Below are 17275 nucleotides of genomic sequence, written 5' to 3'. Positions count from 1 at the left end.
ACCCACTCCAGTGTTCTTGCCTGGAGAATCCCAGGGATGGGGGAGCCTGGTGGGCTGCCATCTATGGGGTTGCACAGAGTTGGACACAACTGAAGTGACTTAGCAGCAGCAGCAGGTCAGAGTTATGTCACATACTCATCCCTAGCTGCAGAGGAAGCTGGAAAATAATTTTTAAAGTAGGGGATGTTGCTGCTGCTGCTGCTGCTGCTAAGTCGCTTCAGTCGTGTCCAACTCTGTGCGGCCCCAGAGACGGCAGCCCACCAGGCTCCCCCATCCCTGGGATTCTCCAGGCAAGAACACTGGAGTGGGTTGCCATTTCCTTCTCCAATGCATGAAAGTGAAAAGTGAAAGTGAAGTCACGCCTCTCCAAAAAAACTCACTTCTGAAGAATGAATAGAAAAGATATTGCAGTAGCATTTAGCAGGATCTGCCATGACCACTTTTTTTGTTGTTGTTGTTAGCCACTAAATTGTATGACTCTTTGCAAACCCACGGACTGCAGCACGCCAGGCTTCCCTGTCCTTCACTATCTCCTGGAGTTTGCTCAAACTCATGTTCATTGAGTTGATGATGACCCCTTCTCCTCCTGCCTTCAATCTTTCCCAACATCAGAATCTTTTCCAAGGAGTCGGCTCTTCACATCAGGTGGCTAAAGTATTGGAGCGTCAGCTTCAGTATCTTTCCTTCCAGTGAATATTCAGGGTTGATTTCCTTTAAGACTGACTCGTTTGATCTCCTTGCAGTCCAAGGGACTCTCAAGAGTCTTCTCCAGCACCACAATTAGAAAGCATCAATTCTTTGGAGTGTTACAAAGTATTAATATTTTTCAACCTTGACAAAATGTTCTTAGTTACTTGGGAGACAAAGGAGGGGTAGTATTTACAACTAAGATCCAATTTCTAGTTTCCAGTACTACATAGGACACATCAAACAATTTAAGGTGAATGGATAAACTCTTAACAGATGTATTTACATTGTTATATATATATATATGTATACATATATATATATATATATAACGTTGTGACTAATAATTTGCCTTCCAATGCAGGAGTGTGGATTCGATCCCTGGTCACGGAGCTAAGATCCCTTGGGTTAAGGATTTTAAGAAGCAATATTGTAACAAATTCAATAACTTAAAAAAAAAAAGAAGTCCACATCAAAGTTGTGTTACATATTTTAGGTAAGCTATTTAAAACATTTTAAATGTCTTTTTAGGTAAGCCAAAGCATAGTTAATTCAATGAGGTATAAAATAAACTGCATTTGTTACTTTTTTAACATCCAAATAACTTGAGGTGAGGCAAGCTATTAATTCTTTCCAAAATTAAATGCTTTACCATGGCAAATTTATCTTCTAGACTCATAGAATTAGGGCTTTGAGTATACTAGGGAAAATAACCTACATTATTGTGACATTTTCTTACAATTCTTATAAAATTAGCAAGTCACTGAAACTTGTTTCAATGTTTCTTATGGTCAATTATGTATCATCTCCGTTCATAGTACTTGGCACTTTCTGTGCCAGGCAGTTACAAAACCCCAATGAATTAGGTACTATTATCTTCATATCTGAAAAATCTGTAAATTCAAATTTCTCAGTAATGTGAAGAATTAAATGTGTGTGTGCTCAGTTACTCAGTCGTGTCCAACTCTTTGTGACCCCATAGACTACAGCCCGCCAGGCTCCTCTGTCCATGGACTGGATTTGAATCATAACTCTGCTACTTAAGTAGCTGTGTAATGTTGTATTAATTACATAACACATCTGTACCTTAATTTACATACCTGAAAATGGGTTAACAGTGTGCGCATGCTAAGTCGCTTCAGTCGTGTCTCTATCTGCCAGAATACTCTGTCCATGGGATTTTCCAGGAAAGAATACTGGATTCAGTTGCCATTTACTTTTCCAGTGGATTTATTCCACCCAGGGATCAAACCCATGTCTCTTACGTCTCTTGCACTGGCAGGCGGGTTCTTTACCACTAATACCACCTGGAAGCCCAGGGTAACAGTAACTACTCATAAGTCTGCTAGAACAAAATTTGTACTATTAAAACACTTAGAAAACTCCAGGTACATAGTAAGCACTGTATCATCTATTGCTAAAAAAGGTCCATATGGTCAAAGCTGTGGCTTTTCCAGTAGTCATGTAGAGATGTTAATTGAACCATAAAGACCCTGATGCTGGTAAAGTTTGAGGGCAGAAGGAGAAGGGGGTGATAGAGAATGAGATAGTTGGATGGCATCATTGACTCAATGGACAAGTTTGAGTAAACTCCAGGAGATAGTGAAGGATGGGGAAGCCTGGCATGCTGCAGTCCACAGGGTAGCAAAGTCAGACACAACTGAGCAACTGAACAAAGCTTAAAACAAATGAAAAAAGGGTACTAGTTTCTGTGAACCGGGAATCTGGAAACTGCTTAGCTCAGTGATTCTGCCTTAAGAGTCTCTCAAAAGATTACATTCAAATGTGAACTGTGGCTACAGCATTTGAAGACTTGAATACCAGGCCAGAGTATTGGAAGTTACATTAGAAGCTGCCTACCTGAATGGGTCACTGTATATGTCTGTTTAGTGAAATAAAATATGGACATATCACTCTATTTTCTCATATATTTGAATCTCCCAGCAATGGTAGTTAAAGTAACAATGAAAGAATCACAGGAACTAGTGAAAGCCACATCTGTTTTTAAGGGCTCATTTGAAAAGACTGCATGAATCGAATGAACTTCTTTAAAAAATATATATTAAATTTTTTTGTCCAAAGAATAATAAAAACTTTATTAGAGAATGATCAAGTATTAATCACCAACCAAAGGATTACAGTTGTTTATTAAGCAGGGTTATTAACTATCTAAATTAGTTTTGTCTCCATTAGTCAAAAGCCATATATTGGTATTCAGAATTCTGGGTGTATGTCATTTCTTTAAATTAGAAGAGACATTTTCTGTATCATGAATAGGATACCCAGAATTCTAAATATCAATTCATGGCTTCTGACTATAATGGAGCCAAAACTAATCTAGAAAAACAAACATTATATTGCTTATAGTGGAATCTATAAAAGTGATACAGATGAGCTTATTTTCAAAGCAAAACCAGAGACACAGGCCTAGAGAACAAATGTATGATAAGCGGGGAGGAGGGAAGAATCGGGAGATTGGGACTGACATATATACACTACTGATACTATACATAAAATGGATAACTAATGACAAACTACTATATAGCACAGGGAAGTCTAGTCAGTGCTCTACAGTGACCTAAATGGGAAGCTAATCCAAAAGAGAGGGGATATATGTACACGTATCACTGATTCACTTAGCTCTGCAGCAGAAACAAAACACTGTAAAGAAACTATACTCCAATAAACATTAATTAAAAAATAAAGAAATAAGTAGAAAAGTAAGCAATTTCAGGGACATTCAGGATGCAGGAAATTAGGCCATACCTGCTGAGGTCATGTGCTATAAGCATCAGATCAGCTCTATTCCCACTTCCTTTCTTATTTACATCAAATAATGTACTCTGGTATAGTCTCAAATAGAAAATAAAGGACACAGTTTAAAAAACAAACTGCAAAGTGGCATTTATTTACATTAAAATGTAAACCACCTGTGTGCACACAAAGTTAAGAGGCACAATGTTACGCACAGCAACTATGATCTTCAGAACACGTCATATACAATAGTATCTGCCGATACATCAGTGGTTCCCGTGAGAACAGTGGTACCGAAACATTCCTGACACCAAACATTCATTCACATATTCTAATCATAGAAGACAGCTAATATTTTAAAAGTTATGTACTTCAAAAAACACTAGCAAGATGTACAACCAACCAAAATATAGTTTTATGGAAAATGTCTTCAGATTATTATATATAAATGATCCCTTTCAGAATGCATTTTTACCTTTTAAATAAACTACACTGACTTCAAGACTATTTATACATAGCCTCCTAAATATGATTGAAGACAGACACAATTTTTTTTAAAGTGTATTATTCTAGAGAATATGCTGAACTATTGGCTCCAAATTCCAACACTGCCATTCTATTTTTCAGACACAATCAAATTTTTTAAATTCCAATTTTAGAGTATGAGATTAGCCATTCTGTCTTGCAAATCGTTTCCTCTAAGAACTCTTAACAGACTGTCCTGAACTATCTCATATATCAGAGAAATTCGAACTTTAAAAAAAAAAAAAACTTAAAATGCTTTAGTTAAAGCTGGTACTATATATAGAGATTTTGATAAATTGAACACTTTTCTCTTAAAAGACCTTTGCACAAAGATCTTTTTCAATTTTTAAGTCTAGTAAAAATTTTTATAAAGTTCAAAAGAACACTTGAATATATTTATAATGCAGTGAAGGCTTCCTCTTTGGCATTTCTCCATTCAGTTCTAAAAATAAAACATGTGAACAGACATTTTATATTTTTCTACTTATCTACTACAGACATTTTCTATTCACAAAAGTATCTGATTGAAATTGTTTTAACAGCAATTTCATTGCTAAGAAATATTTTCTTTATAATCTACAAAAACACTTAGATTTTACTATGAGAAGCAGAAATGTTTTGATGTTGCTGAAATGCGTTTGCTTATTTCTTTTTTTCAGTGATTGGAAATTCAACATCCTTTCAAATTCAGCAATGGGTAAAGAGACATATTTTACATTAGCAAAAATGTTGACCAGAGTATAACTTTTGAATATTGAGAGGAAGTAGCCTCTATTAAGGAAAAAGAAAATCTTCAAATAATAGGGGCATAACAAATAAAACCACTATGTTTCCTTTCTTGGTTCCTGCAGCTTTTCTAAAAGGAAACAAACTAAAACTACTGCACTATACCAATGTTACTATAAATGCTGATTTGTGGACATTTTTTAACATTGCCTTCCATGAGATTTCCATATTACTTCCAGTATTCATGAATTTTTTGTTCTTATCACAAACTAACCTTACGGTTAAAACAGTCCAAGTCTGATTATTTTTAAATGACGGCAGGAAACAAATAACAAGGATTCTGCAAATAAGTACAATTTTCCTCATTCACAACTAAATATGGGGAAAAACGTCAGTAAAACTGAATCAAACGCAAGCTAAATTCTCCAGGGCTTACTGACAATAAACACTGAAAAAAAAAACATAAAATAAATAAATACTGTACCTAATTACTGCTGTTTATCAATGTCTTGTTGTTTGATAGCTAAGTTGTGTGTCTGACTCTTTGCAATCCCACTGACCGTAGCCCCAGGCTCCTCTCCATGGGAGTTCCCAGGCAAGAATGCTGGAGAGGGTTGCCATTTCCTTCTCCAGGGTATCTTTCCAACCCAGGGCTTGAACCTGTGTCTCTTGCATTGACAGGCAGATTCCCTACCACTGAGCCACCAGGAAAGCCCCTTATCAACATCTACAAAGGTCTTAAATAACAAAAAAATTATAGTAATAAATATTGTGACACAAACACATTTTTAAAATGTAATTAATAATTCTCTTTTGTTTTCTAACCATGCAGAATCATGGAAATCGAAGCAGAGAATGATAGCAGATTAAAGAAATAAAATATAAATTGGTAATGAAATATTTGAATAAATTTGTAGCTTTTTAGAAAGAAAACAAACTGATTCAATAAATATATTTTAAAACTCTGGAGAATGCAGGTTACATGAATAGGACACATAACAGGACACTGACTTTGTGAAGGTTAACTTTGTCATATAATATGGCTGTTACTGAACATTGTATATGCAGCTTATATAAATAACACTGCTATCTCCTAGTCAATGTAAGTACATGACATCAACACTGTCCTTCAAGTATAGTTCAAATTAAGAATTACATCTGATAACCAAGTAAATAAATTGCCAGCCCCTGCTAATACAATTTAGTAAGAACTGGGAATCATATAATTGGCACTAGGCAATGTTTACAGAATATAGTTTTAAGTGCACATGGATGTCTACTTCCAGAATCCAGAAAATACAGTCACCTATAATCCAGTAAGAGAGTTGTACCTCAATTCTATCATTTTAGAAGTACTTGTTGGAATGGGATCTCTCCAAAATCAAGAAGGATCGATCTGGTCACATTCAATCTTAAAATGTTATGCAAAATTTCATATATATAAACGTTATTTTTCAGGTAAATGTGTGAGACATTTTCGAGACTTTATTTGGCTGATGGAGGTGGTCTGATAAAGAGGAAGAGATCATTAGACAAGATCTCAAACAGCCATCCTTTCGTACTTCAGTTGAAATTGGTCTTCTGTAAATGCTTATTGGGAATTTCTAAAGCACTGACTTGGAGAGGCCAAGAGCCTCCATCAATCCCTGCCTGGATAGCCACTCCTGTCACCACGGCCAGGTCAGGGTCTACAGACGTGTTGGGGTCCTTTCCAAAGAACTCTTGGATGACTTGGCGGATTCGAGGAATACGAGTTGAGCCCCCAACCAAGACCACCTCATCAATCTCAGTCTTTTCCAGGTGGCCTTCTTTCAACACTTGCTGAATGGGTACAAGTATTTTCTGGAAAAGATCTTCATTAAGGGTGTCAAAGAGCTTTCGTGATATTTCTGTTTCAAATAAAACCTGACCCTCTCCATTTTTCTTTTCAGATAGGTTAGCTCCAAACATGCTGTCCACATGGGGGTCATTTGCTTGGGAAAATTTGTCCTTTGGCAGTTCACTGTCACTAGTCGGAGGTCCCTTTCTGTCATTTTCCTCCACTGTTAGTAGTACTGACATCTGGGCAGTCTCATGAAGTGTCAGGTTTAACTTGACCATTTCTACAGCTTGTCTTAATCGGTGGATTTCCTCTTTCCTAGAGGGCAGGAAGCCATATGTTTGATAGATCTGTTTGTATAAGTACTGAAGCAATCTTTGATTGAAGTCTTGTCCTCCAAGTTTATTGTTTCCTAAGTTAAAAATAAAAAAGTTTATATTATGACTATATGTATGTGTTTACATATGCATGTATCTGTGTAGTATGTATGTATAAATGATATTCTGGGAATGATAAATACTTATTTAATGTATTATTAAGATTTTATTCATATACAGACTGATTAAAAATAACTGGGTTAAAAGCAGTTTAATTCAAAAGTACACTATTAAAATACAGTGCACATCTGGGTTCAAATGATGTAAAAGGAAGTCTCTCAGTGATATCAAATACTTTTTCGGAAAATAAGAAATTGAGAACACAGACTGGGCTTTAAGTAGCAATTTAGAAACAAAAAGTGGCATTAGTCTCAAAAGAAAGACGTGTTTCTTACAATAAAAAGTACCAGTAAGCATTTATCTTTAAAAAAAAAAAATTCATTTTAAATGATTAAGAGCTAAAAAGTAGAAAAAATAATTTAATAAGGAAAAGAGTAATGTGATATAAATTCCCATCACTGAACTTGCTTCAAAATGGAGTCCAGTTAGACTACCTATAACTTAAGTTCCATAGGCTTAATTCCTTAAACTAAAACAAAAACCGTAAAAAAACTTAGAATGCAAAATACTATTACTAGATTTCCTAAACATAGCTATTTAGTGAAATAGATTATTAAATGAAGTAAACTGACCATCCTTCATTTTAAATGATTTCTTTCCTTCTGTTCCCTTCACAATGGAGGTGAAAACTACTGGCTCAGTGAGCTACAATATCTGACTTACAGGATATCCAGTCATTTTTTGAGACTTAACTTTTTGCTATAAATAAAATAGGTGGTGGCATTAAGATCACAAGTACAGAAGATTACCAAAATGAATGCGAAGAATACTGAAACACTGAAAAATGAACACTTTAAACATCAGATATGTCAACATGCCTGAATCTCGTTAACACTCCCTACATTTTTCTTACCAGACATGGCTCGAGTTAAAAACATTCCTCCTTGTTTATTTAGCAATGACACATCGAGAGTTCCTCCACCCAAATCTATCACCAAGACGTGAAAGACTTCAGCTTTGTGGAGACCATAGGCCATAGCTGCTGCGGTGGGTTCATTTATTACTCTTAAGATCTTCAGTCCTGTAAAATTGGTTGAAGAGAAGAACAATCATTAAAGGACATGATTAAGGAATTTTTTTTTCACTTAATCCTACAACATATTAGTATCTTCTCCAACATGAACTCCACTAAGTAATAATAAGAAAGAACAGTCACAAGCCAAATAAAAACAATGAAACGGGAAGGACAAATATTGGTTCTTTTGAATAGATATCATTAAAATTTTTCTAAAAGATGACTACAGTATAAAGAAATAAAGGCTCAGATTCAGTGAAATACATCACTCTATTCTTTTTAATACTTAATTTTAAAAGATCCCTCAGCCTCTTCTAAATTTCATATTTTACTTGGGAAAGGAAACATTAACCATATACTATAACAAATAGCTATAGAAATAAGCTTATGGTGCTCATTTTTTAAAAATGACTTTTTTGTAAAAGAACAGATAAATAGATAGAAAAATGATAAAAAGAAAAATCTTAGAAGATATGCTTTAATAGCTACAATGATATTTTTAAAAAGAACTTAAAATGCAAGATCCTTGAAAGCAACTCTGAAATATACAGCAAAATCTGATTTCAAGGTAATGCTAAACAGTAGATGTGCAGACAAAAGATCAAAATTTCCTTGAACAAAATTCTGCTTTAAACTAACTGCCACATATAATGAGTGGCCTTGAAAGTAGTATGACTTTCTGTATCAAGAGCCATAAAAACTAGTCAAACTCTGAAGAATTTATTCAAAGACCATAATACTATTCCCCTTAGCTTTCTGACTTCATCACTCACTCGCCTTTGGTCACACTGGCCAACCCTCTGTTCTCTAAATTCTCATCTTATGGCCGCTACACTGGCCACTCTCTCCCCTGCAACATATTTCCTCCATGCACCTGCTTGGCTCACTACCTGGCTTCCTTCAACTCTGCTTAAATATCACTTTCTCACTGAGGTCTATCTGATCACTCTCTTCAAAACCTGCAAGTCCCCCTACTCTCTGATCACCTAGCAAGCCCATTCCTTTATCCTGTCTTTTTTTCTATAACATGTTCAGTTCAGTCGCTTATTCGTGTCCGACTCTTTTCCAACCCATGGACTGCAGCACACCAGGCTTCCCTGTCCATTACCAACTCCCAGAGCTTGCTCAAACTCATGTTCATCGAGTTGGTGATGACATCCAACCATCTCGTCCTGTCATCCACTTCTCCTCCCACCTTCAATCTTTCCCAGCATCAGGATCTTTTCCAATCAGTCAGTTCTTCCCATCAGGTGACCAAAGTATTGGAGCTTCAGCTTTAGCATCAGTCCTTCCAATCAATATTCAGGACTGAGCTCCTTTAGGATGGACTGGCTGGATCTCCTTGCAGTCCAAGGGACTCCCAAGAGTCTTCTCCAACACCACAGTTCAAAAGCATCAATTCTTCGGTGCTCAACTTTCTTTATGGTCCAGCTCTCACATCCATACATGACTACTGGAAAAACTATAGCTTTGACTAGACGGACCTTTGTCAGCCAAGTAATGTCTCTGCTTTTTAATATGCTATCTAGGTTGGTCAAAGCCAGAGAATATTACTTTTTTTTTTTTTTTGGCATAGAATTGCTTGACAATGTTGTGTTAATTTCTGCTGAACAACGAAGTGAATCAGCCATATGTATGTATATATCCCCTTCCTCTTAAAACTCTATCCCATCTTCCTCTCCCACAGTATGTTACTTTCTGATACATACTGTATCAAGGCTCTCAACCAGAGATCATTTTCTTCCTCTAAAGACATCTAGCAATGTCCAGAGACATAAAATTATCACTACTTGGTAGAGAGGGTACTATTGGCTAGCTTCTAGTGAGTACAGATTACGGGATGCTGCAAAATGTCCTACGATACATAGGATAGTTCCCCAACAAAGAATTATTCAGGCTAACATGTCAATAATGCTAAGGGGTGTTGTTCAGTTGCCCAGTCATGTCCGACACTTTGCGACCCCATGGACTGCAGCATGCCAGGCCTCCCTGTCCCTCATCATCTGCTGAAGTTTGCCCAAGTTCATATCCATTGTATCAGTGATGTCATCCAGCCATCTCATCCTCTGACGTCAAACCTGGAATATTAGGTCCATGAATCAAGGTAAATTGGATGTGGTCAAGTAGGAGATGGTAAGAATAAATATCAGCATCTTAGCCATCAGAGAACTAAAATGGACAGGAATGGGTGAACTTAATTCAGATGATTATTGTATCTACTACTGTGGGCAAGAATTCCATAGAAGAAATGGAGTAACCCTTGTAATCAACAAGAGTCCAAAATGCAGACTTGGGTACAACCTCAAAAATGACAGAATGCTAAAGGTAAGAACACTATATCTTCGATACTGATTTTCTGTTTGCTCCAGTAGAATATAAGCTCCATGAGAAAAAGGGTTTACCAGTTCTGTTTACCTAGGTAATCAGTATTTGCTGAATGGTATAAAATAAATTTTCTCCCACCTCAGATTTTTAAAAAACATTGTATTATATTCATCTTCACATTAAAACAAGTTCAGGAGAACAAACTCCTCACTGTTATGTGTCCATGTTCTTTCTCAGCCTTGGTCATATACCTGCAGGGTTGTTGTCAGAATGTACATATTTTACATTGTACCATGGGGCCTTCTTAATTGTTTATCTACCATATAGTTTGTCTAGGCGCCTAATCAAGTGGATGGCAAAATAATACACTTCATTACAGATTTTCAGCCTAAGAAAATTTTGAGAAAAATGCAACTCAGGCAAGTGATATTACCTGCAAGGTTAGCAGCTTGAATTGTTGAATTTCTCTGCTTTAGATCAAATTCTGCTGGTACGGAAATAACAGCATTGGCAACTGGCATTCCAAGATACTCCTCTGCCATTTCTTTTAATTTTAACAACAGTCTAGAGCCAACATATTCTGGGGAAACGGTGATGGTTTCATTACTTGTCACAGAAAATTCAACCATTCCATTTTTGTTTAAAACCTGTGAATAAGATTTGCAAAGATGAAAACACTATATATGAGTGTGTATTTATATCTACATACATATAATACATACACATATACTAATACACATAAATATATATATATATACACACACACTGAATGTATTCAATCAAAACTTACCCTGAAAAGGTCATAAAATTTCATTTGTTATCTAGCAAGTGCATGTACAAAGATTAGAGGCTATTAAAAGATATACTTTAAAATTATAAAATAAATCTACTCTAGTTTTTAATAATAGCAGAAAAATAAAACTTATCATTAAGTATGCATTGGAGAAGGAAATGGCAGCCCACTTCAGTATTCTTGCCTGGAGAATCCCAGGGACGGAGGAGCCTGGTGCACTGCCATCTATAGGGTGGCACAGAGTCGGATACGACTGAAGCAACTTAGCAGCAGCATATAACTAGAACTCAATACGTATGTCAAATGTAAGAAAAAAATGAATGATGAGATAGAGCGAATTTAGTCACTCAGTCGTGTCCGACTGTCTGCAGCCCCAGGGACTGCAGACTGCTAAGCTCCTCTGTCCATGGAACTTTTCAGGATACTGGAGTGGGTTGCCATTTCCTTCTCCAGGGCATCTTCCTGACCCAGGTATTGGAACCTGGATCTCCTGCATTGCAGGTAGATGCTTTACTGTTTGAGCTACTAGGAAAGCTCAATAGAAGGAATAACAGTTGCTAAATCATGTATGTGACTCAAGATCTTCTTTTTCAAAAAACTAATTTATTTCCAAACATAATAGATAATTGAAAGAATGTGCTGGTACGTATTAACAAGAATAATTTTAATACTTCACTATTTTTGCTAAGAATCAAATATCACTCACATTCTTATTTCCATGAAAACGTATATTAGTATACTATCCTTGCTAATGTAGATGTATATTTGTACATTTAAAAAAATTAGATTAATTCCAGTATGTTCAGAGTAATCATAAAAGAGAAACAACAAAAAAATTGGATCACTGAGAAACTTAAAACACACACACACACACACACACACACACACACAAAATCTTAAAATAACTCTAGGATCAATAAGTAATGTACCCAAAGCTGCAATTTAAGAGGAAAATGTATAGCTTTATACAATTTTATCATTACAAAAAAAAAATTACAAATTAATAAAGGGTCTTAACAAAAGACCCTGATGCTGGGAAAGATTGAGGGCAGGAGGAGAAGGGGACGACAAAGGATGACATGGCTGGATGGCATCACCGACTCAATGGACATGGGTTTGAGTGAACTCCGGGAGTTGGTGATGGACAGGGAGGCCTGGCGTGCTGCGATTCATGGGGTCGCAAAGAGTCGGACTGAGCGACTGAACTGAACTGAAAACAAAAAATTAAAAGAAAAACAAAGAAATAAACCAAATACATACCTGGAGAAATTTTTTTCTCCTCTGAAAGATGAATAAAAATTTCAGAGCTTTTATGTATGGGTTATTCAATAAGCAACACTGATACAATCATCTAATTTCAAAACTATTAGAATCCTATTTCATAATTTACCAAAAAAAAAAAGAGAAAAACCCTACATAAATATCTAAATATTTAAGAGAAAAAGCCCAGCAAAACCCAAACCTACAAATACTTATATAAAAGCATTAGAAAAAAAATACAAGTGGATAGGATAGGAAAGGCTGTTGTAAGTAGCATAAGACTCTAAAAACGTTTTTAAGGAATTATTGAAATGATTTTACCACATAAAAATCTAATACTCTAGACAGTTAAAAAACAAAATTATACATCAGTTTGTTAAAAAAAAAAAGGGGATACTTAAATGTCACAAATGTATTTTTATAGTCATTCAAAAAAGATAAACATCCCAAAAGAAAATAGGACAAAGGGTGAGAAATGGATCACTGAAGAAAAAAGCAATAAACTGATTTTTTTAAAAGTCTGACTTCACTATAAATCACAGGAATGCAAATTACTACTATTTTTTACTTATCTACTAGCAAAGACTGAAAAATAATAACTACTGAAGACATAGGCAGTCTGAAAAACAGATAAGAGCATGTAAACTTTTCAGTGCCCAAAGTCAGCAATACAAATCAGAAACCTTAAAAACATACAACCATTTGGCCTATAAAATTTACGAAATTATCAAACAAGTGTAAAAATACACATGTACAAACAATGATATTCACTGAAGTTCCAATGATAGTGGAAAACTAGGGAAAAAATAAAACATACAGAGACTGGACAATTAAACGGTAGAACACTTGTTCCACACAACCATGAAAGATAATGATGTAAAACTATATATATGATATATTGATGAGTTTCAAAGAAGTCAAAACACAGCATGCCTAGTATGATCTCTTTTTCTATATACAAATACGTATACACACACAAACAAAGAGAGTATCTATTTATCCATCCACCTATCTATAGGTATATGGGACTTCATTAGCCACCTGCTACAATGCATTCTATAAAAAAGGCAATGCAGTTTGAGGATGGCAGAGTGAGAAGAACAATAAAAGAACAATGCATTTTGAAGATGGCAGAGTGAGAAGATGGTAGTGTCCTAAGTCCTCAACAGTGTTGTGGGACCAGCGAATTAACCAACCCAGGAGCTGCTGTAGGACTGCTTGTTGAATGAGATAATATAACTTCCATACAAACTGAGTCCATTGAAACATAAATTTTTGTAACTTGAAGCCAAAGAACTAATTGAAACAGTGTGCTGAACTAAAAATACATTTCACCTTAACTTACCTTAAATGGGTATCTCCCAATTTCAGCCTCCAGTTCTTCCGGGGTAAAAACTTTGCCTATGAATCTTTTAGCATCATATATTGTGTTCTGAGGATTCGAATCTGCAAGCTCTAAGCTTTCATACCCCACATAAACATCGTCGTCAGTGAAGGATACCATGCTGGGTATGCTGATATGACCATTTTCATCTGGAATGACCTTTACTTTTCCTGTGCCAGGAAAAAACACCCCAACTGAACAATACGTAGTGCCAAGGTCAATTCCAATCACTTTAGGAGTAGGCAATGGTAAATACTGTTGTGCCAAATAGCCAGCCAACAGGAGAGTCAAAACAGCTGATCCTGAAATACAGGCAAATTAAAAGTTATGTCTTATTAAACTAGTATAATTTGATAAATTACAACACTAAAATCACTCTTCAATACTAGACTATAAAGTCTCAAAATTTTTTTCTTTTTTACTCATAACATTTCTCAAACATCATGTTTTTCACAATTCAAACTGACTATAATACCATTAAAATGAAGTAACAAAAAAGAAAAAAAAAACCTGTATGTTAGTGTACTTAAGGATGAGTAAAGGGCTGAAAAAGAAACATTTCAGTAATACTTGTACTAATATTGACAGGAAAAGTCATTTATCTGGAGCAAAAGTCAGAATGTAACCCAGTTCAGTTCAGTGGCTCAGTCGTGTCTGACTCTTTGTGACCCCATGAACCTCAGCACGCCAGGCCTCCCTGTCCATCATCAACTGCCAGAGTCTACGGAAATCCATGTCCATTGAGTCAGTGATGCCATCCAACCATCTCATCCTCTGTCATCCCCTTCTCCTCCTGCCCTCAATCTTTCCCAGCATCAGGGTCTTTTCAAATGAGTCAGCTCTTCACATCAGGTGGCCAAAGTATTAGAGTTTCACTTTCAACATCAGTCCTTCCAGAACACCCAGGACCAATCTCCTTTAGATGGATTGGTTGAATCTCCTTGCAGTCCAAGGGACTCTCTTTCTCCAACACCACAGTTCAAAACCATCAATTCTTCGGCACTCAGCTTTCTTTATAGTCCAACTCTCACATCCCTACATGACTACTGGAAAAACCATAGCCTTGAGTAGACAGACCTTTGTTGACAAAGTAATGTCTCTGCTTTTTAATATGCTATCTAGGTTGGGCATAACTTCCCTTCCAAGGAGTAATCGTCTTTTAATTTCATGGCTGCATTCACCATTTGCAGTGATTTTGGAGCCCCCCAAAATAAAGTCTGCCACTGTTTCCACTGTTTCCCCATCTATTTCCCATGAAGTGATGGGACTAGAGGCCACGATCTTAGTTTTCTGAATGTTGAGCTTTAAGCCAACTTTTTACTCTCCTCTTTCACTTTCATCAAGAGGCTGTTTAGTTCTTCTTCACTTGCTGCCGTAAGGGTGGTGTTATCTGCACATCTGAGGTTATTGATATTTCTCCTGGCAATCTTGATTCCAGCTAGTGCTTCCTCCAGCCCAGCATTTCTCATGATGTACTCTGCATATAAGTTAAATAAGCAGGTGACAATATACAGCCTTGACATACTCCTTTTCCTATTTGGAACCAGTCTGTTGTTCCATGTCCAGTTCTAACTGTTGCTTCCTGACCTGCATACAGGTTTCTTAAGAGGCAGGTCAGGTGGTCCAGTATTCCCATCTCTTTCAAAATTGTCCAAAGTTTGCTATTTAGATTTTATAGTTTTATAATTAGCTTTAGTTATCAATATTAAAACAAAATTCTATTATTAACATTTCCACACCAAAAACCCTGATATTGTAATGCTGAAACTCTTTTATCTCCCCTCTCCTTTTTCTTTTCAAAAGGATGAAATGGATAAACTGGAATGAAACAGTTTTGGAAGTTGCTTAGATATTAAACTGTCACTTCATAACAGAACACACTTAACCTTTTCTGTATTAAATATGAATGAAGGACATCTTGCAGCGGTGATATTTAGGAGAAAGAAGTGTGTAAGTTGATGCTAACATCCCCTGCACAAATGGTTCCTAGCTAACAGAAGCTTGCCAATAAATGTTAATTATGAAAAAAACAAATATGTACAAATGTTACACTGCCTGTAAACTTAAGTGAAGGAGAAAGAAGCCACTTCGAATTTATAGTTAATCTGTTACTTGGTTTCAGGAGGCTGTGTTATACACCTGTGTCCACTCAGGTTACATACAACTCAAAATGCCAATCTAAAGGAGTCTCTTTTACTAATTCTTAGCTTCGTAACAATTAATTACTCAATAAGAAATAACAAAAATCCTCATCAACACGTAATGAAATGAAATCAACTCCCATTCCCACCTTCCACTGGCTCTTACAGACTCATTTTCAGAAACATTTTATCACATTCTCGTCTGGAGAGGGTAATTCCTACCCGGATTGGTGGAAACACTGGCCTACACATTAAAGAGCCCTGGGTCTCTCAAAATCCAGCATCCCACGAGCCTACACGTCGGGATGCTGCTAGTGCTCCTCCCCCTTCCTCCACAAAGGAGTCTCGGGAATGCATATTCTAGAGGCCTCTCAAAGACCCCGATTCAACCAACGATTCAAAAATCGACATTCCTTGGATAAGAACACTTTCTGAGCTCCAACATCCTTGAAATGTATGCAGAGGGTCGCCGCCGGCCCTACCCGGGCCTACAGCGGCCGGGGCATTCCTAGAGGCGACCCCCAACCCGGCGTCAGGAACAGCCCTAAACCGCCTCAAGGGCACCTTTCTGACGCCTTTCCCGCCACGCCAGCGGGATCGAGCAGTTGCAACAACGACCCCGACCCATCCCTGCTTCCCTCAACCGCTCCGGTGCCCGCGACAGCGTAAAGAACCCTCCTAGTTACTAACCTAAGATCGTCATCTCTCCGGCCATCACAGTCCCGCCGAAGAGGCTTGCGATGACTGTAACATACGTGAGGCACCGCCCCCAAGCCCCCTGGCAGACCCGCGCTCTTCTGGGAAATGTAGTCCTATTGCTCTGACTCGGTCAGAGAAACTATTAGAAAGGACTTCATTTCCCGTGAGGAGGCGGGGATTAGGGCCCCCATTCAACCGCTGCCAGTGACGCCTGAGCCGCCCTCCCACGCACGGGCTACAGAGCCAATTACGCTGGGATGGCGGAGTACTAAGAAGAGGGACTGGAGTTTCTAAGCAAACGTGAGGTAAAAGGCCATCTCTTTAGCACCGCCTCGCCGCTCTGCATTCTGGGAGGTGTAGTTCCTCTCACTCCCCGTTCGCCTACGGGAGAGTGAGGACTGTTTGGTTTGGGCGTTTTGGGATGATGTCCCTAACCAGGCCCAGGTTCCAGCGTTTGTTATTTCGTTCTTACTACCTTTTGAAACGTGCTTTTTTGCCTGGGATCTAGATTCCAGATGTGGGTTCTTAAATGTCTCCCATTCCCCGCCCACAGCATCCTTTAGAAGAGCCTCTGTCACAGTGCAAGCCTAGAGGGTGACTGGGCGGGCTACCTTGGAACTCGGATAAGAACCTCACTCCTTTGCTTTTCT

General features: G+C 37.3%; 1 protein-coding gene across 1 annotated transcript; it reads right to left on the bottom strand.

Annotated features, from left to right (window-relative positions):
- Nucleotides 1–3565: 3565 nt before the first annotated feature.
- On the bottom strand, nucleotides 3566–16718 carry HSPA13 (heat shock protein family A (Hsp70) member 13). The gene is made up of 5 exons (XM_061428906.1): nucleotides 16617–16718; nucleotides 13747–14087; nucleotides 10782–10995; nucleotides 7862–8029; nucleotides 3566–6923 (listed from the first exon to the last, which is right to left on the bottom strand). The coding sequence occupies exons 1-5, from the start codon at nucleotides 16639–16641 to the stop codon at nucleotides 6256–6258; spliced, it is 1416 nt and encodes a 471-aa protein (XP_061284890.1). The 5' UTR covers nucleotides 16642–16718; the 3' UTR covers nucleotides 3566–6255.
- Between the last annotated feature and the right edge of the window lie 557 nt (nucleotides 16719–17275).

This window comes from Bos javanicus, chromosome 1 (genome assembly GCF_032452875.1).
Source record: "Bos javanicus breed banteng chromosome 1, ARS-OSU_banteng_1.0, whole genome shotgun sequence".
In the NCBI taxonomy this organism is placed as follows: domain Eukaryota; kingdom Metazoa; phylum Chordata; class Mammalia; order Artiodactyla; family Bovidae; genus Bos; species Bos javanicus.
This window is presented reverse-complemented; position numbering and strand designations above follow the sequence as displayed.